We start from the raw sequence: 20,597 nt of genomic DNA on the forward strand, positions 1-20,597 counted from the left end.
CATGTTCAAATGGAAGTAATTAAGAATAAAGATAGTATTATTTGCATTAACAGACTATCCGCTTCCTGTAATTTTTTTTCAGTTTTATTTGCTGCTAATAATGAAGAAAATTCTACAAAAAATACAAAACACGAGCTTTGTATATTCACTTTGAATTCGCTCTCAAAGGTAGATAACCGATCAAAGAATGAATGAATGAATAATGGAGTTTTACGTCGACTATAATTAATATAATATACTATACATAATATAATATATAGACTTTTTGTCAAATATGAAACATTACATGCACCCAGAAAATTCTGTTTTTTTGCTACATATTGATGAAAAGTAAATATTTGTTTTGTACATATGAACACACGCATGAAACTGGTGAACAGTATATGAATACGGACCACACTTTTCGTTTTGATGGGTTGCAAAATAAATTTGTGAGATCAAGGTTATTTTTGGTATGTTTGCTATATATTGAATCTTACCGAAAATGTGCAGCTCATTTCATTCGAGTTATCTATACTACAGTTTATACATTCTGTATTATATATGATCAGATTTAACTGTTGACTGTAGTTCTGACCATTATTAGATACGGAGACTTTATAACCAGTCACAGTTTCATCAATAACTGGTACATCTACTGATCTTCTTCTACGTTTTCTAGATGATAATTTACACGTTACTTCTCCAATACTCTCAAATACTGCTGTTTGTATTATTATATCTTCACTGACAGTAACTTGGTCATTCTTTATCTAAAAGGTATTAAAAGGTATTTATCTTCATAAACACAAGACGATATTATGGAATAAGCATATTTCTTAAAAATATCATTCAACACATTATGTTTTTTTCCAAATGTCGTTCAAGCCTATGGGATGCCAGGCAAGGTAATACAAGCCAATGGCAGCTTAAAACTGCTACCATCTGATTTAAGTTAGCTTATAGTCTTCTAAAACTGAACCTTCAAGGCAGCTTTTGGGGAATTAGAACCCTAGAAGGCAATAACTGTGATTTACTCTTTTCCTATTGTTCTGAATTCCAAATATGTTCACAGGGTTATGCAGAATTCGGGATTTAAACCTTCAGGTGTGTTGAAAGGATTTAAACCTTCAGGTGTGTTGAAAGAATGAATCGGACCTAACTGCTACTTTAAGAAATATAAATAACCTTAAATGGTAACAGTTTACACTTGGTCTTGTCATGATCTACAAATCTTCCACCAAAAACAGCCACTTCATTACAATCGTCTAGTGATAAATCACAATGTCCATCAGCTTCTAGATTGTGGGCTAATGGTGGTTTACTGAGTGATACTGAACAGTCGGATCCTATAAACCCAGAGTTACAGATACATTTACCTGGAATAGTAAAGTGCTGTAAGTACACTAAAAATATTAATTCATAGGGTAAATTGGCAAAGTTGTACTGGAAAAATCCTCTTATGTGTATGAAAGCAGCCCGAAAAGATAGCGCCTGGTGATGAACATTTTATCTCTAACGCAGGCCCGTAGCCAGCCAAGTACATCTTGGTTTCCCCACCTCCCCTCCCGGAAAACATTATGAATTGTTACGCATTACAGTAGTGCACTATATAGAGTTATTGCTATCTTTATTGCTGCCGAGGACGCCCATTGGAAGCTTGGAAACACTTGAATTCTGGGGACCTCCTCTAGAAAATTTTAGATAATTTGACTCCCTGAAACGCGATTTCCTGACATTTCCTGGCGAATTTAAGGTTTATTTGTATAGAGACTGTGGGACCACCACAAGAAAATTTGTTGAGAATTAGACGCCTGGAAACGCAAATTCCTGACATTTTCCAGTGAATTTAAGGTTCACGATTATTTGTTCGGATCTGAAAATTTCGAGAGTTAGACTCCCGGAAACACAATTTCCTTACATATATACCAGGGAATTTAAGGTTAAAGATTATTTGTATAGGGTCTGTGGTACGCCACTTAGGAAATTTTAAGAATTAGACGCCAAGAAACGTCATTTCCTGACGAAATTAAAGCTCAGTATTATTTGTCTTTTAAAAAAGACCCCCCCCCCCCCCCACAACCCTTGACTCAGTAAAATACACTAATGTACTTAAGGGGGGGGGGGGGGGCTTTGCCCCCCAAAGGCTCTCATTGGCTATGGGCCTCCACTAACGTCTTCCTTAATTTTTCTGCAACAAAAGAACTCTACTTAACTCAATAGATCAAGCTCAATATCATTAAAGACCACTTACCGTGTTCACAAAGTCCCTGATCTGAACATTCCCCAGGACATGCAACTTCGTTTACCATCTCCAGAATAGTTTTATTGCTATCCACCTTTTCTTCTCGTAAAGTTCCATTCATGCTGGCTTCACGTAAACATTGAGAACTGACAGACGATATGGCAGAGAGAGCAAACACATCAGTTCCACTTAGCTAGAATATAAATGATTCGTAAATATGAGATAGTAAGGCTATAATCGTATCGTAAACACATCCCACACAATACCGTGTTTCTCTTAAGAACCTTAACCTCGTCTCTGGGCCCGAGATATTCTAATAAATGCTCATTTGTCAAAAAGGTCTTTTGATTGGTTTAATATTTCCACCTCATACGAAGCTTTTTGGATAACGGTAACGACGATTAGCAGTCGTGTAAGTATATTAACGTAAAACGCACTGATTTCACAAGTATTTAAGAACAAGAGGAATTATTTTCTCGTTGCTGTAATTAATTTACTTAATTAGGTAATGCAACCGAATGTCCAGCTAGCTTATAAACGATTTTCTTGGAGCACTGTGACCGTACTTTCTTTTTCATATGTTTTTTGTAATTATATATTTATATAAACAACTACCTTTATATCACTGACACATGTTTCTATAGCCCCTTCAATATTAATACCTCTTATACCTTCACATCTCTTAATAACCATAGAATTATTAAACAGACCAGAACAATATTCATTAGCACTTTTTAGAGTCCATCGATTCTTCCAACTTACATCCTAGAATAAAATAAATCTCTTCATCCTCTATTGAGCATACCGATATTATAACTTCATCAAATAAATGTGTTTGTTGATATGTCGTCGGGCAGGGATGTAAGTGGCAGAGGGGTGGGTTTTAAAAGCCAACCGCCTACCGCTGCCAACCGGCATACCGGAGTGGAAAAAAAGGCGCTAAAATGAGCATTGTTAAATTTAAGGATCGCAGATTTTCATACTACAAAACGAAACTATTCAATTTGACGGAATTTTTGCTGACGTCAATATTATGGAATCAAAATTATTTTAAAAATGAAACGAAACAAATCAATATTTCTTTTCTTGCTTTGAGATATTTTCCTTCACATTTTCTGATTCAATTCGTGTTTAAAATAGCAATAATCTCTTTTAAAAATAAAATGGGGCACACAATAAAACGTACAAAAACCTCTTGATTTTTTTTAATGATCACAACCACTACACAAGGTCGTTTGTTACTTCCCTTAACTTTTTACTGTCGTCGGGAACATGGAGCATCAAGGCCAAGGAATCTCTCTTCCACCTATAAGAATTTTTCAAAAGTAATCCTTGACGTAGACTATAATAATTCTGCGAATGCTCCCCCTGTTAATCCAACAGAATCATCGATATATGTAGTGGATAAAAATCTTCACCAAGACTGGAAGCACACTTCCAGTACTTGGAAAAATCAGGTGTCCAAATATAGAAAGAGATGGGGGACGAGACCACATGGTGATGATGGTTGGTTGATCGAAAAAGTTGCGGCGAAAGACTGAGACTAATCATTGTGAAAATATTGGTGATTGTCATGTCATGAGGCAAACTTATTATAAGCATGGCAATTCTGTCAGGATGTCAGGAAGATGATAACTGAACTACAAACCTTTAAGGCCAAAGATAGAAAATGTGGTGAGTAACTAGGCCCTATAGTCTAAAGTAAAGGTTCTATAAAAGTTCTGAAACAAACGACCTTGTTCAGTCGTTGTGATCATAAAAAAAAAATCTAGAGGTTTTTGTACGTTTTATTGTGTGCCCCATTTTATTTTTAAAAGAGATTATTGCTATTTTAAACACGAATTGAATCAGAAAATGTGAAGGACAAAGATTATGTTCCGTACCAGCAACTCACAGAAGGTAATGGGTTGAAGAAAGATTTTGAGGAAGTCCCCAAGCAGAGTCATCAACCTTTGGTTTTAAATTGTAAATTGTGATTGTTCGTCAGCTTAAATCAATTTTATTTTGTAATTTTCTATAAAACGCTCACAGACGGACATATAAGTTAAAGACAAAAATGTGTAGAATCGAAGGAACTTTCAATAGAACGAGACCCGATTTCGGTTTACACTATTCATGCACAGACGGAAATAAAATCTACGTACCCGCCTGAGTCGTCGGTGGTGTAATATTTGAGGATGCAATCCCCGAGGAAGTGACCTTTTCTTTCTTAAAGGATTGATACATCTTTTTTTATGGAACAAGGTATAAGCTGTGTCTGAGGAACAGGTTGTCGCTCCTGGTACTAGAGTACAGTTCAGAGATGTGTCTATTTTATCGTCAGCTTTATCATCACAACGACAATGTTGGATTCTTGCAGCGTTATTAGATGCCCACTCCGTCAGGGTTTTCCAGTTGCCTGGATCAAACAAGCTTGCCTTTTTATCGACTCTATAAAATGCAGAATTAAATATTGTTATGTCCCATTGAATGTTGCTCGCTTTCGTCTCATTTTGTAATTTCATATTACAACAAAATTTTCAAGCTTGATCATGCAGCCTACATAGTTGTGAATAGCATGTTTTAGAAATATTTTCAGGTATAATTTAAGATGTTTTTGAAAAAAGGACTATCAAAAGGACAAATTTGACATTTTTGGGCGTTGAGTTCGATCTTAAATGTCTTTGGAAGTACTAGAAATGTATGGAAATAGAATACTTTCTTCCAAAATACCTCAAACTAAGAATTTTCCCTTTTATGTCTTATCTATACATGACAGAATCTCAAAGAAAGACGACAAACATGGATTTTAAGGCTCATATTTCGACAGTGAGCTAAGAACACTAATACAGATTGGCTCAGTTAAAAAATCCCATTTCTGAGACTAAGGTGGGTCAAATTAATGGCGCATTTGTCCCTTAAATTACCTGAAGGAATTAAAATATCCGTCATTGTATTCTACATCTGGTGGATCACCTGTTAATTCACCACATAAACCAGTTGTTTTACCGATATCTCTTACTGATGGTATTATATATATATTCAACCAGTTATACTTAGAATCTCCCGTCAGAAGGATGAGTACTCTTGTATCACTTGGTAAATACATCTAAAAAAATAGGTATAACAGTTTTAGTCCAACGTGTCACTTTCCAGGCATGGTATGCTTAATCTTCGGATCACTTGGTGCCACTTATCATAATGAAATGTTTTATTATGAATGTAGAGGCAGTGGCGGCGCCAGACTTCAGAGACTGGGAGTACAATAGGGGACAGACTGACTATATCTTGAGACAACTGTCTTGGTTGAATTCAAAATGCACTCTGTGGACGTATCAAAGTCGCAAAGCTCTTATACAGCGTCGGAGAGGGATATAATGAGAAAATTTTCGAAAAATTGAATTGATTAGGTGCATTTTTGTTGGAGCAAACACGTATAAAAATCGCATTTTCAAATTTGGCGGAGAGGGGGAGGGGGGTAGCTAAACTAGCTGGTTTTTATCATAATATATCATTTGTGATATCATTTCATTTGAGTTCCCTCCCTTGAATATAAAATTTAAATAAGTAATATAAAAGTACGTTCCCATTTGTCGTGTTTGTTGGGTGTGTTACGCATCTATGGCGGAGAAGCTTACTTTTCTAGAAACCTGATACCATTTTGATTCTGAAACACTTATTCACTTATGACTTATATAATTCCGCATGTGAATGTAGCTGCTGCCAATGTTTCGCAAATGTTGTTTTGGGATTAGTTTTGCGGTTCAGATCGTTAGTAATTGGTTATTTATTTGTGCAATTGATTATTACTTAAAGGGACAAATTCGCCATTCGTTTGACCAATCGTTCATTATGCTACTATTCCAAAGAAGTACGAATCCCACGAATCATCAAGATTTGTAAATATTAGGATTCGTGAGGATTCGTGGAATTTTAGCACATATTCTGGTTTAATTCGCGAGGCTGTACGATCTAGTTACGATACAGGTACCATAGAGAAATTATGAATACTGCACGAGTGTTAAGGATCAATTATGAATCAGCCGACTGCAAGTGCGAATAAGATACGAATTAATATAAATTTATGCCAATCAATTAAGAATTTTACAAACGATTCAATTGCGAATCCTAAAATCTATTAATTCATTTTATTCGTGGTCTCTGCGGAATAGTGGCATTACAGTGGCGTAGCCAGGGGCCGGTTTCACAAAGCTTACGATCGTCGTAACTCATTCGTGAAACCGGCCCCAGGATTTCATTGATGCCCCTTTCGGATTTAAGAGGGTAACTCGCGGTGGAGAGTGAAGGGGGCCCCCCCTGGAATAATCTAAGAAGGTGGAAAATGCATCTAACGCGATTTGGTAGTGAAAGTAGAATAAATACGCCATTGGTTCCTTAGTCTTATAAACGACATTTTCTCATCTAAGCCAATCACTATTAATGTTTACAGCCCACCGTCGAATTTTCAGCCTTCAAATACTTGTGTCCAGAATGAATCGCGTTTTTGTTTGTTTTGTAAAAATTACCGGTTTACCCACCTCAAAAATAATTTCTTTACGTTTTCGCACATCAAGAATATCGCCACCATCGTCACATAATATATAGTCAATATACCAGTATCCTAGGTTACAGCGGTTGATCATAAAGGCAGTTCTTCCTACTCTTACTACAACACCACAAATACAATATCCTGTTCCCAAAAACACCCCAGAACATTCCGTTACTTGCACCTGGACCTATCAAATTAGGGATAGTTATAAACAGAGGTTTTATACCTTGACAACCAGAGCCACTATTCTTGTATCATGCAATGCATGAATTTGATTGGATTGAACGTCAGTGAATACTGTCAATCAGAGCCATCAACGGAAAACTATAAACATCATTGAGAGAGATCTAATTGACTAATTCGCTAGTGTACAATCCAATCAAATCGCTGCCGCAACACATGAATAGTGGCTAACACAGTCAAGGTAAAGACGAAGTTCGTAATAACTTGGCATTGTGAAGACGAATCAAAGCAATTGTAATTATTGTTATCATTTTAAAGGTTAATGATTTTTTTGATAAATAAAAATAGCTTGTGATGCAAGGTAACATACGCCCACTGGCAGCTGTCAGAAATGATAAAACAGTCTTTAGTGACTAAAGTACGAATTTTCTCATATTGAAGAAATTATTTATGCTGAATAATTCCACAATATTTTTTAAAATCAATATCAATAACCCAAATACAACAAACAATTAAATCACACAGCTCTAATCAAGGGCAAAAAACAACTTTTGACGCGTGTTTACAAAGCAATAACTTAAAAAATGTTCATCAAAAATATCTCTTGTTAGAACTTGTCCGAGATCTTATCAATTCCAATGATCACACCAAGTTTCATCAGAATCGGATGAAAACTGTAGCTTTAATCCTGCTCACGAACAATTTTTAACAAATTTCAAGGCGTTCTAAGTCAAGGGCAATATCTCAAAAACCGTTCATCGAAAATATTTCAAATTCGAACCTGACCGAGATCCTATCAATCTAAAGCATCACACCAAGTTTTATCAAAATCAGATAAAAACTGTAGTCTCTATAGAGCTCACAAGAAATGTTGACGGACGGACCGACGGACCGACAACCCGACGGACCGACGGACCGACGGACAGTGGCGACGACAATATACGACCACATATTCATGGAAAATTGTTTCTTTTCAAAGACGACATAACAATCAGCACAATATCTAAACAAGGTTCAAAAGAGACCAAAATCATGGATATAAAACAAGATTATTCTCAAACATTTATTTTGGAGGTGTGCAGTATCTTAACAAAGCTTTACACAGGGTTCCTTTCAACTCCCACATCGATACCTTAGATACTGATCTCACTCAACTATATCGTGAGAGATCATGTGTACCTTATCTTGACATCTCAATTTAGACAAGACACATTTTAACTATTGACGCTTTTTAAATAAATTGTTAAGTTACCTCCACATTATCCATTTTTGATAAGTAGAACGTACCTTCCATTTGAAATGATGTGGACCTAAAGAAGAAGAATATCACCAAATAATAATGATCAGTTCAGACGAAATTACCATGACCAACTAACTTCTAGACTGTGATACGACAGCAATTAGCCACGATTTCCTGTAAATATTTATTGTCAAACGGCCAGATTGTCGCAAGTTAACAGTGAGTCACCTTTGCATTTGTGTCCACCATTGATGTGACAATTGTGTCCAACAGATTGTGCAACGATTTCAGTGAGCCACCATTGATTTGAACTATTAAGCATATTGTGACATGAAAACAGAACAGTGAGATATTATTGGCTTTAAGTATATGTATAAAGCTTTTGTATAGTCTATAGGGATAGTGAAAACGCTTGTATAATTCAATTCTTTAAGAGACAGGTTCGTCATCCGTTTGACCAATCCTACCTAAGTCTCAGAAATGGAATTTTGTTTTTAGCTAAGCTAATCAGTAATAGTGTTCACGGTTCACTATCGAAATTTGAGCCTTTAATTCTATGTGTATCCGGAATTATCCGCGTTTGCAAGTTGAAATGACGGCTCGTCATTTCTTAAGATTACGCCATATATAGAACAAGAGGTTGTCTAGCAAGATACGCCCACTTTCATTTACTCGGGTGAAAACTGTACTCTCTATTGTGTTCACAAACAAATTTTGACGCGTTTTTCATAAATCAAGGGCAATAACTCAAAAACCGTTCATCGAAATATAGCCAACTTCAGACTTGACCAAGATCTCACCATTATAAATATTCACACCAAATTTCATTTAAATTGTAATGAAAACTGTAGTCTCTATTGTGTTCCCAAACAAATTTTGACGCATTTTTCTTAAGTCAAGGGCAGTAACTCAATAACCGTTCATCGAAAATTCGTGAATATCGAACTTGTCCAAGATCTCATCAATATAAATGATCACACCAAATTTCATTCAAATTAGATGAAAACTGTAGTCTCTATCGCGTTCACAAGCCAATTTTGACGCGTTTTGGCTAAGTCAAGGGCAATAACTCAAAAACCGTTCATCGAAAAATCGTGAATATCGAACTTGTCCAAGATCTCATCAACATAAATGATCACACCAAATTTCATTCAAATTAGATGAAAACTGTAGTCTCTATTGTGTTCACAAACAAATTTTGACGCATTTTTCATAAGTCAAGGGCAATAACTCAAAAACCGTTCATCGACAAATCGTGAATATCGAACTTGTCCAAGATCTCATCAATATAAATGATCACACCAAATTTCATTCGAATCAGATGAAAACTATAGTGTCTATCTCGTTCACAAGCCAATTGTGGACAGACGGACCGATGGACATGGGTGACGACAATATACGTCCACATTATAATGTGGGCGTAAAAAAACAAATATAGGAAAAGAAAGTGAAATTCCTAGTTTGATAGGTATTTTTGACGGAATTTTTTTCGTACATTTCTAGTACTTCTGAAGACTTCAAGACCGAAATCAACCCCTGAAAATGGCGAACCGTGGCCTTTTTATCATTCTCCTGAAATCTGACATAGATGCCCAAAGCTACATATGACAGTTTCTTGTAGTCACAATATGCTCAGTACTATTTTTTGTGCCATCCCGCTTCCTGTAATTGACATACTACAAGCAAACGTATGTTTGTTACCAGAAACTGTAGAAGTCCAATAAATACGGATCGCTGCTAATTTTACATAGTTTGCCTTCAATGAGTGATGTATCCTTTGTTATATAGATCTGAAAATACCATAAAAGTTACAAGGTATAAAAAGCCAACTGTAGAGTAGGGAACCGGCCACAGTCGGGTGAGATATTATAGCTTTTGGAGTGATGTCAAGAATCATTTAAACTTCATTAGGTTGAAAGCATCATAATATAATAGTCACTTTACTGTAACTGGTTTGAGCAGGTAATTGACCGAAATATGGGGAAAAAAAGAAATCATACCGTTACTGGTTCAAGGAAGTAATTCCCCCAGATAGGTTGATAAAAATACTCATCGTCCGCCCGTAGAAATATTTTCTTTTGAATAACCGCTTGTCCATAATCTTCAGTTACAGTTGAACTGATGTTTAATTGATGCCATTCGTTCCATTCTGAAGCCTTAATGGAAATACCACACCCACCATTAGCTGTGGGAGAAGGTTTACATCTATCGCCTCCTTCCTTGGGTATATCAGCAGTTACTGATAATGTACACCCACCATTATCATCAGCGCAACCAATAGGAACTGTAGACCGTATCCATATAGTAGCATGCCCCCCTTCTTTTAAATTATAAGCCAGATTCGAAACCTGAATAAAATGTGATCAATAAGTCAATAAAATATAGAATAAATATGTATGTCAGAACGACATAAAGTGGACGTTTTATATAATAAAAAAGGAACAATAGTTGAAATAATCTTATCATGACTTTATAAAGTCAAAAGGACTATTGTCACTATTGCAGCTGTGATCCTGTAACATTGACGATTAGGCAAGCGTATAGCCAGCGTATGAAAAATTTGTCGAATACGTACGTCGAATACGTTATGGGTAAGTTGTGTGTAACGTAAAAATCGTTGACGCACGCCGGTATACGCCGTAGTAAGAGGAGAACGTACAAACATTTCATGCACTTGCACAAAATGGCGAATTGGCTCCCGATATTTATTTAATTTCCACTAAACGTTGCACTCTACGCAAGATAAAATAAGTTCAACATAGGTTCAAAGCAACTTACATTCCACATATGCGAGTTGTATGAGCCATGTGTAGTTATATGTTATATGCATGCACAAATCATTCATTGACCTCCCCGTACTTTGCCATAGTGTAACGAAATTTTTAGGGGAAATAGTTTAAGTTCTCTATAAGTTTTCAAAGCGTTATCTGTAGCCTGTAGGTTAAAATCACTTTATTTCAATGTGCGATTCATTGCTATGAAAGTTAAAAGAAAGTCAATAGTTCAGTGCAGCCAAGCGTTTTGGATGCACCGCCTTACGCTAACTAAATCGTCATGGTGTGACAGGGATTTTAGATTTGTTTTTTGTGCAGCGAACTTTGTTCTATTGTTTGGTATGGAACATTTTACTATATTCAGTATCGAGAAAGTAGAGTAAAGTCTCAATATTAAGTTTTAATTCCAAACCCCAAAAACAAAACAGTAGTAAAGTAAATGAATACTTTAATTATTGTGGCCGAAATATCCTCAAATTTTACAAATTACAAACTCTTAAATAATTAATAAAAGAACAAAATGAACAAACATTACAAAAGGAACTTAATCTAATTCAAATACAAAGAATTTAAATTCAATTAAACATTTTATAGATAAAATACTAAAATAGAAGATAAAAAGAGCTTGGAAAAAACAAGGAAACTCACTATCATTCCAATAAATGTCTTGTTACTAGTTGACGGTAAACTCGATCTCCGCTTAACATCATCGGCTGCTCTTACATCACAATGAAGCTAAACAAAGATATTATGCAATTTTTAGAAATTCAATGGAATTTGTACCTTTTTTTTTATAGATTTCACATTAGTGAAAGAATTACTATAAAGATAGGACACACAATTTGGGTTGAACCACGGATTTTGAATTTGACCTCTTATAGATCTGATTTTTTAACTGTAAACCCCACAATGTCGTTGTGTAAATGAGTCGAGGCATCACTACTTCTGATATAGGTAGGTACACAGAATATTCAAAAGGGTAATTTGACGTATTAAAATCACACCCACATGATAATCCATTAAATATATCAATGCATTTACTGCTTTAAATGATTTAAATAATAATTTACTGATTAACTAATGTTACCCATCAAGAACAGCACGCACACACCTTCAACCGCCATATCACGCCTACACCCTACATAGTAGAAAAATACTAAAATGTTATAAATTTCACAAGGTCTAATAGCAATGGGACAAAGTCTCGTGTGACGCCCAGAACTTGTTCACAGTTCTAGTTGAACATTGTTACCTGAAAGCCGAGTGTAGTGATGTTACTGTCTCTTAGCCTGGTATCAGTTAGACTTCTGATTTTATAGGCATCATTATAATCAGTATAGTTAGACTCGTATACAATCACATCATCAACAAACCTATAATAAATAACACGTACAATACTAGAATTGTTTTTACTCTTAATCTGATGCTAATTTGAATCATTTGTTTCGTGTTTTCCTGTTCTGAGACCTGTAACAATCAACAATTCAAATTCTCTATTTAACAGTGGTGGTTCCTCAGTAATAAGAACTTACCATGTCGCCTTGTATACGAATGAATCCTGATTTGGATTGGGAAAGGAACAGTCGAATATAAATTCCTGTTCATCGTCGAAACCAGCAACCAGTCTCAAGTTTGTATCAGTATCAATAGTCACATTTGTGTTAAAATCTGGTCCTGAAATCATAGAAATGAAATGGAAGTTCATTTTCTTTGCATATTTGGAAAAGAAAACATAAAACAGAAAATACAGCAAATTTTAAAGAATATTTAGTTTAGGCAAATGTTTCTTTATACCTTATTATATTTGGCTAGATTTAAAAATAATTTTAGTCAAACTTACCGGTTTCTATTCCACCTGTAAATAGTAAATAATTTAGATAATAATTTAGTAAGTAATTCAGATAATACTTTAGTAAATAATTCAGATAATAGTTCAGTAAGTAATTCAGATAATACTTTAGTAAATAATTCAGATAATAGTTCAGTAAGTAATTTAGATAATACTTTAGTAAATAATTCAGATAATAGTTCAGTAAGTAATTCAGATAATACTTTAGTAAATAATTCAGATAATAGTTCAGTAAGTAATTCAGATAATACTTTAGTAAATAATTCAGATAATAGTTCAGTAAGTAATTCAGATAATATTTCTGATAATATTTCAGATAATAAGTAAGACATTGATTCGATAAAAAATTCAGATGATAATTCAGTAAATAATTTAGATTTCAATAATATTCAAGTAATAATGTATGTAATTATTCGGTAGATAACTAAACAAGCTAGGTCATTACCTAGACAATATGCTGCTCCATTAGTTGAAAGTCGTACCAATCTGTATACGGTTAATCGCTCAGAACATTTTAAAGCCTTGATGATCTTTTTACTTCTACAACCACGCATACAAACCGTAACATCTACTATAACCCTTTCAACGTCTGGTTCACCTATAACAAATGACAACTTCATTCAGTGCTTCTCAACTTGAGAACAAATTTCGTCCCTAGCACTATCAAACATCAAATAACTAAAAACTAAAAATTAAAACATTATAGTAATGTATTGTTTCAATGTTTTATTAAATCAACACGGATTTACACAAAAAACCACTGGAGATTTCACCCGTTTTGTACAATTCTACAAAAATTCCCCCTCCCCCAAATTCAAAAGTTCACCCTGAGAAATTCCAATTCATCCCTGGGGTGCATATGGAAAACACAAATATGTAATAAGGAACTATGGTATTCTTCTTTGCGAACTCAATCAAGACAAGAAAATGTATTTAAGTCGCGGAGTGACATAGTGTTCTGATTGAATGGGCATGTCTTGCTAATCCGCCGTCTGTAATTTTTGATAATAAGTTGTTGATTCGAAATTTAATCATGCTATCTACTTCGGTCATTGGATTTATTTTGTAAAAAGATTTGATATTAAGTCCCACAGTGTCGGCTTGCAGGTTGTACCGACCTGTCGAAAGTCGAATGTTCCATACCACCCTGCTGTCATAAATCTATCACTTATAGGCTGGTTTTTAGTCATGTGACAGCATGACAATTTATGACTTTAGTCAACAATACAAGTATAAACTATTACAAATTAACACTGTAGAAATAAAATAGTTTCAGAATTGTGGACGAAATGAGGCTATTTACGGTGCGGTGGCTCACATACGACATGTTCCACTTTTTATTTTGAATTAAAAACTTTAATTTTCACAAAGGTGAAATTGATTTTGAACTAAAAAGTTTTATTTATTAGATGATAATTCTTATTATGATAATTTTTGAATTCAAAATAAAAAGTCCAATATGTCGATTAGACTTACTTTGTAAATAGGCGGGATACTTAGCTCCACAGTGTCTTTTAGCAGGTTGTACTGACGGAATAACAAAGTCGAATGTACCATACCATCCTACTCTAATAAATCTATCATTTAGTTTTGTTGTTTCATTATAATTAACAGACCTGTTTGTTTGATGTGTAAAGGGCAAGAACTGTTTCTTGTCGCACAAATCTGAAACTGAAATAAATTCAAAAACTGTTTGATATCTGTAGAGTGAAAGTTGATAGAAGAACAGCGTTTGGCTGCAAATAATCGGCACAACCGAAGCCACTGTTACTAGTAATATCAAGTTGCAGATATAGCTCCAGCAAAGAATTAACCATAACTCTCTTCAAGACTTAATATTGCAAGGTAAGTTCTTCAAGCACGAGCCCTGTGTGTAACTTCCTGATCTTATATAAGATGGATTGTTGCCATTCAGTAGCAAATCAGACGTACTCAAGCCCATAGAAGAGCTTGCCATCAAGAACACAGAAACAACACTTGTCACCTATGCCATACATGATGGGCGACCATTGTTCAGATGCTGAAGCCAGGTGGCAGCCAGGACTATCCAAAATTAAAGGTGCTTGCGCAAAATTTTTTTGTACAAAATGTACATTCAGTACCGAGGTTAGAGAAGGCAAATACGAATCTATCAATATTTTTGGTATATTTGTTATATTTATTCCCGTGACATTGAGTATAAATTGACAAGGTCGCACGCGTATGAATCTCGATTTAGAGAAGACAAAACTGTCAAACCATTTTACTTGTGGTAAGTTTTTAGACAAATCTAAAGTATTATTTCATTTCATTTATTACATGTAGATTTACAGTCATCAATTTGAAATATGATCTTTTCGCTCTTTGACTATTTATAAATAAATAATTTTGCTTCGAATTCAGATATGGACACGTCAGGTAGATGTTTGTTTAAATTATATCGTCTTCTATCGCTGAACTCCAGTTAACGCTTAGAACAGGTGGCCATGATACCTTCAAACTTACTACATCTCTTTCTAGACAAAATCTTTCTGCACATTAGGATTCGTTACCAAATTTCGTCAAAATTAAAAAAACGGATTTTTTTTTTATGTCTTAGATGTTTCTTCAGATATTCTATGAAATAATTAAAATTGGTTTGTTTCGATTTTCTGTATGAATCCCTCACTTTGACCCATATTTCAACTCGACAACGACTGCAAAATGCGTTACCTAAATTGTGTGTACAATGTTTGATCTATAAATAATTCGTTGTAAGTTGTATGGATACCAAGTGGTATAATTAACTTCTCTTAGTATTTATCTTTAATATCAATTCATTATAACTAATGACAATTCCTTCAAAGAACCATGATCTAAACAAAAAATAGTGACTTGTAAAATAAGTAAAACGTAATTTATTGCTAAAAGTCATTGAAACATCATAAGAATATGGCCCACATTGTGTTCCATAGATTTTTTTTCTGCTGACATGGAATCCGCTAGTTTGGCACGTGACTTTGTTCACTGGAAAATATGACAGCAGACGACACTTGGAATTCCGATTACAGCTTGGGATTATGACAAAATTTGGCCGATAAAAGTTGAGATATTTGGTAATAACTGAAATCCGCCATTTTGTGTAGTAGAAAAAAGTCGATTTTTACAATCGCACAATACAAATGAAGATATATTTGAATAGATCTGGTCGAGCACAATAACATTTGTTCTGGTCAAAGGGTCAACAAACGTCAAATAAAAGTAATATGAGCCGTTGAAGTTTCGAAAATTGCTGTTTTCGGACGTCTGCAAAACCGAAGGTATATATCGGACATCAAAGATCAAAGTAATGACCTTTGACCATGCAAAGGTCAAGGTCATTTATGTTAAAGTTCAAAAATGATTTTTTTTAAAATTGTTAAACCTATTCCCCTTTTTAAAGTAAAGAGCGCAAACAACCGTAATCTTATCACAAATTGTCTTAAGTAGTGAACTATTTTCATGGGTGACAATTGCAAACTTTGCGAGTTATGACAATTGCAAATATTTCAGATAAAGGTAAATGCACACCGGATGTACCACGCCCACTTCAAAAATTTTATTTTGTCTTTGTTTTGACATTTTTAAATAATGTTCAAAATTTCAAGTGTTTACAATCATTAGATCATGGGATATTCGAAGTTATACGTTTTTTAAGGCAGCGGTTACCGTCGGTAGATTATAGACACCGTGAATTTATGCACAATTACTATAGAAGTCACTACAAAATTTTTAAAAAGCGCCATTTTGATTAAAATATCAAGTGTGATATATCACCAAAAAGAAGAGATCATGCACTTTAAGAATATATAAGAAATTTTGTTGTATGTTAATTAGGTCACGTCACAGAGCTCTTCAAAGTTAAAAAGCACGATTTTCAATTGCCTATAGAACCGGAAGTTAACGTTGCACAACATAAATGATGACATAAGCGAATAGATCTCGACTAAGACGACAACTTTTGTGCTGGTCAGAAGGTCACCAAAGGTCTAGGTCACGAAATATGAGCCTTCAAAGTTTTGGACAATATTGATAAAAATCAACCGGAAATAACTAAAAAGCAAAATCAAAATTCAAAAATCGGCTACCACACGATTGTTAGGAATCGTTCACTGATAATATAGACCTTTAAATCTGATTAAACCCTTATCCCAAAAAGTACTTTTATAGAGAATTTTATCATTTCGAGATGGCGGCTGATCTAATACTTCCGGGACGAATTTAATCATTTGAAATCTTTTATATAAACAATTCTAGGAAGTTGCAAAAATAATTTTTCAAATATCTATAAAATTCCGGAAGTTGAAATTTCAACTTTAAGAGCAAATAACGTCAAAACCGGAAGTGATACTAATATTTTCAAAATAGAATTTTGTTCGCAATCAAAATGTCTATCTACTTGTAAATTTTCAGAGCCATTGAAATAACAAGAAGTTGGAAAAAGGCTAAAATTTAAACAAAAAAAGTCAGCGACAAAAGTCAAAATTTTAAATTTTTTAAAGTGCTATCTTTTGGTCAATAGATTAAAGTAAAGAACAAAAGAAAAATTGCGTTCAAAACACTTTTAGAATTAGAGCAGTAATTTTGAAATACGCAAATGATGGTTAACGTCGTACGTCAATTTCGGTTATACGAAAATGCAAAAGTATGACAAATGATCATGTCAAACAAAAATTGTGCCTGCAGACGTTTTTGATACGGCAAAATGTTTGTTGAAGCCTGGTGTCAGCATAAGATTCATTGATTAAGGAACAGGGATGTTTGTTCCCTATTTTATTCAGCATACATCTTGTTTTGATATTATGTGGGATCGCTGAGGCAATCCTGAAACTGGCAGAATTTGTCATGGTGAAAATCAGTCTAAAAAATAAAAGCTTGTTCAACAAGTGTATATATTCATCTGTTGGACTTAACGGGTGCCATCACTAGAAGAATAGAATCAATATATCCACTAAACTAAATAATAATTTAAACACGCTTCTTCAATTATTTACTTTAATGAGTTAGACATTTCAATTTTTTGGTCATACTGAGAGGTAGTATAACTTTAAACTCACAATATAATTTTTGTGATCAGTTCCCTCCCTTGAACTGTTAAAATCATATATAGGACCGAGTCCACTAAAACATTTTATGCAAATAATACGAATGGATTCGGTGCTATTTTTATAAATCCCCTTTCTCACTCACTTTTGGAGTTTTTGAATGCCTATTTGTGATTAATTTTGGAAATTGATATCTCAAATTGCATTTTCTTTCAGATTTTGTGTGTAGTGAAAGTGGATATTGATAAAATGTTGTGGTCTACTTTCAGTTTGGCTAGCTCAAGATTTCGTTTGGTCATGACATATTGAATTTTTGTCTAGAAACAAAGTAATTGGTCAGGCTTCCAAATGACATATTGGAAAGTACTCAATGAGATTTGTGGAAAAAATTATGGAAGGTTGAATTTGGTGTTTTAACATGGAAACAGATGGCAAATGAATGACCGTCCGTATAACATAAATATTTTCATCGGTTACCTCCCTTGAACTATAACATTTGATCAAAAACACGCTGTTTAAGATCGAACAACGAGACTCTTATATTATAGATAAGTGGACATCGTTCAAATTGTGACGTACATGCTCAGAGATTGTATCATCTTTCAACCTTTCAAGTCAGTATAGACTTACTTAACATGTTTTGTAATTTAGTTAATTACTAAATTAGGCTGCAATCAATACGGTCTCCTCTAATAAATATTCAACTTCAAAAATTATTAATATCAAACAAGAAATTTTTAATGATTATTTTGTTAATGTTGCCAATACTTTACTTTCCCATTCTCCATCTAAATTATATAACACATGTTGACATGTTTATACACGGCCTTACGTACTCGACCAATAATGTGAACTCCATACTACCCCATTACGTGCCTAGTATCCATACCTACTTCCATTTTCGATATCTTGAGACATCGGTTTCGGGAACACAATAATACAGGTTGATAACCCCCGATATAAACAGACAATAATATGCTACATACTCTAGATAACATAAGCGAACATTTATACTGCAATGAACCACACTCGAGAAAATAACACAGAGTGAGATGCTGTAGGGTGTTTCTATATACACATAATAGTATGCATATCGTCTCTGTTGCATACAAATTGACCGCAGGCTTTCTGGTATAAGCAACTAATGGTCGCTTTGGTATTGAGACAAGCCTCAATAAAAGCACTGGTCTAGGTCACAGAGCAATAGATAAGCTTATTAATTATTTGGAAATTGGGTGTTAGTATGATTCTAGACACACACACGCATGATGTGAAACCACCTTTAGAGACAAAAGAAACTTTTTAGAGACTTACCAGTCTGACTGTATGCCCAATCAAAAATCAAAAACCACAAAATACTGAATAGCAACATTTTAACTGTACTCTCGCTCAATAGCTAGCTAAATAATGTTTTTGTTTCAAAACACATTTCAAATGTTACTTCCTTGTGCAAGTTAAGTTAGCAAGCTCTACATTTAAATATGCTTTTAGGACCATATACATTTATATTACCTTCTAGGTCTATTAATATTATTGATACTTTCCGTTATAGAAAACTTTTTAAGTATAAGTCAAGTATCTTCCTGGTTCCAACCAATCAAATCACAGAGCATGACCTCCACTCGTGTGAGGGGTCCATTACACAACGAGGTTATACATTTTGTAAATTGTATTATTGAATATGGGAACTACACGAAACAGGAAGGTCCAATTTAGTTCTGTAACTGCTAGAAGTCTAACGACCTAAATAATTCTAAAGCCTATTCGCGTTGGTTTTTTGTTAAATGGTCATAGAACATATTGTAGCTTAGTATATGGACAATTCTGCCACTTGGAATTAGCTAACTAGAACGAGTGCTTTCTGATTGTCTGGTACTCCTCACGACGATGTCGTCCACCTTGCAATCAGGGAATGTCGAGGGTAGGGACAGTATTCTGTGGGGTTTTGTCATGTATCAAACCTAGGGAGTAAAAGTACTTATGACAAAGTTACGAAAGCACTGGCACAGAACCTACAAGTTTAATGTCCTTAAATTTGAATTAACAAAATGTGTGTTATAATTAAAAGTTTGTAAATCCATGTTCTGTACACTTTAAACTGTCGATAGTCTGAAATTAGCAGAAGAGACAAATCTTTAGATTAAAATCAAAATCAATTCTTGAAAATATTTGGTAATAATAGTATGACCAGATGGATATTATGAAAAATGGCATGTCGAGAAAAAAGAATAAAGAGAAATATTTTAAATAAAGGTGGGTGTTAATTTAAAGAAGGCAATCTACCCTGGACAAGAAGATCATTTAGATTCTTGTAGACAATGGCTAGATCATTCTTAAAAACAGTACGAAATTTCTCTTGTAGGTCCTTGTAGAAATACTTGATCAATCGAGGAGTTTGTGAGGCTGTTCTTTTAAATTAGATAACGAAGGGAATAATTTGAAAATCAAATGAATAAAGTTCGAATAGGTACATCGATTGTTAATCCTAAAGTTTTCTCTTGTCATGCAAATCTTTTTCGTGTGTATTTTTGGTTGGTTATAAATCTACAACATGTTGGGAATTTATATTACAGGCATATATCTCTAATACCTCTCTATTTAGTGTTCTATTAATAACGCCTGGGTTACTAAGATTTCGTGGAAGCTGTATGCGAATTTATATCCTGCACAATAAGGATGTAAACATGTAGCATATCACGTGATTTATAACTATTGAATAAAGTGTAAATAGGTTCTAACAATCGGTCGATGAAAGAA

At 34.3% G+C, this 20,597-nt stretch overlaps 1 protein-coding gene across 1 annotated transcript in view; it reads right to left on the reverse strand.

The window, feature by feature from the left end:
• LOTGIDRAFT_237269 (hypothetical protein) overlaps window positions 1-15,316 on the reverse strand; it is a gene marked incomplete at both ends in the record, with an annotated part of 22,459 nt that extends 7,143 nt beyond the window's left edge. The window contains 17 exons of the mRNA XM_009046388.1: window positions 480-752; window positions 1,168-1,358; window positions 2,234-2,417; window positions 2,840-2,989; window positions 4,369-4,654; window positions 5,131-5,312; window positions 6,742-6,933; window positions 8,188-8,245; window positions 9,877-9,965; window positions 10,176-10,523; window positions 11,598-11,684; window positions 12,202-12,322; window positions 12,482-12,623; window positions 12,790-12,804; window positions 13,244-13,396; window positions 14,275-14,469; window positions 15,283-15,316. Coding sequence (XP_009044636.1) covers window positions 480-752; window positions 1,168-1,358; window positions 2,234-2,417; window positions 2,840-2,989; window positions 4,369-4,654; window positions 5,131-5,312; window positions 6,742-6,933; window positions 8,188-8,245; window positions 9,877-9,965; window positions 10,176-10,523; window positions 11,598-11,684; window positions 12,202-12,322; window positions 12,482-12,623; window positions 12,790-12,804; window positions 13,244-13,396; window positions 14,275-14,469; window positions 15,283-15,316 — 2,700 coding nt within the window. The remainder of the gene's footprint in view (window positions 1-479; window positions 753-1,167; window positions 1,359-2,233; window positions 2,418-2,839; window positions 2,990-4,368; window positions 4,655-5,130; window positions 5,313-6,741; window positions 6,934-8,187; window positions 8,246-9,876; window positions 9,966-10,175; window positions 10,524-11,597; window positions 11,685-12,201; window positions 12,323-12,481; window positions 12,624-12,789; window positions 12,805-13,243; window positions 13,397-14,274; window positions 14,470-15,282) is intronic.
• Between the last annotated feature and the right edge of the window lie 5,281 nt (window positions 15,317-20,597).

Source organism: Lottia gigantea (assembly GCF_000327385.1).
Source record: "Lottia gigantea unplaced genomic scaffold LOTGIsca_100, whole genome shotgun sequence".
Taxonomy (NCBI): Eukaryota; Metazoa; Mollusca; class Gastropoda; family Lottiidae; genus Lottia; species Lottia gigantea.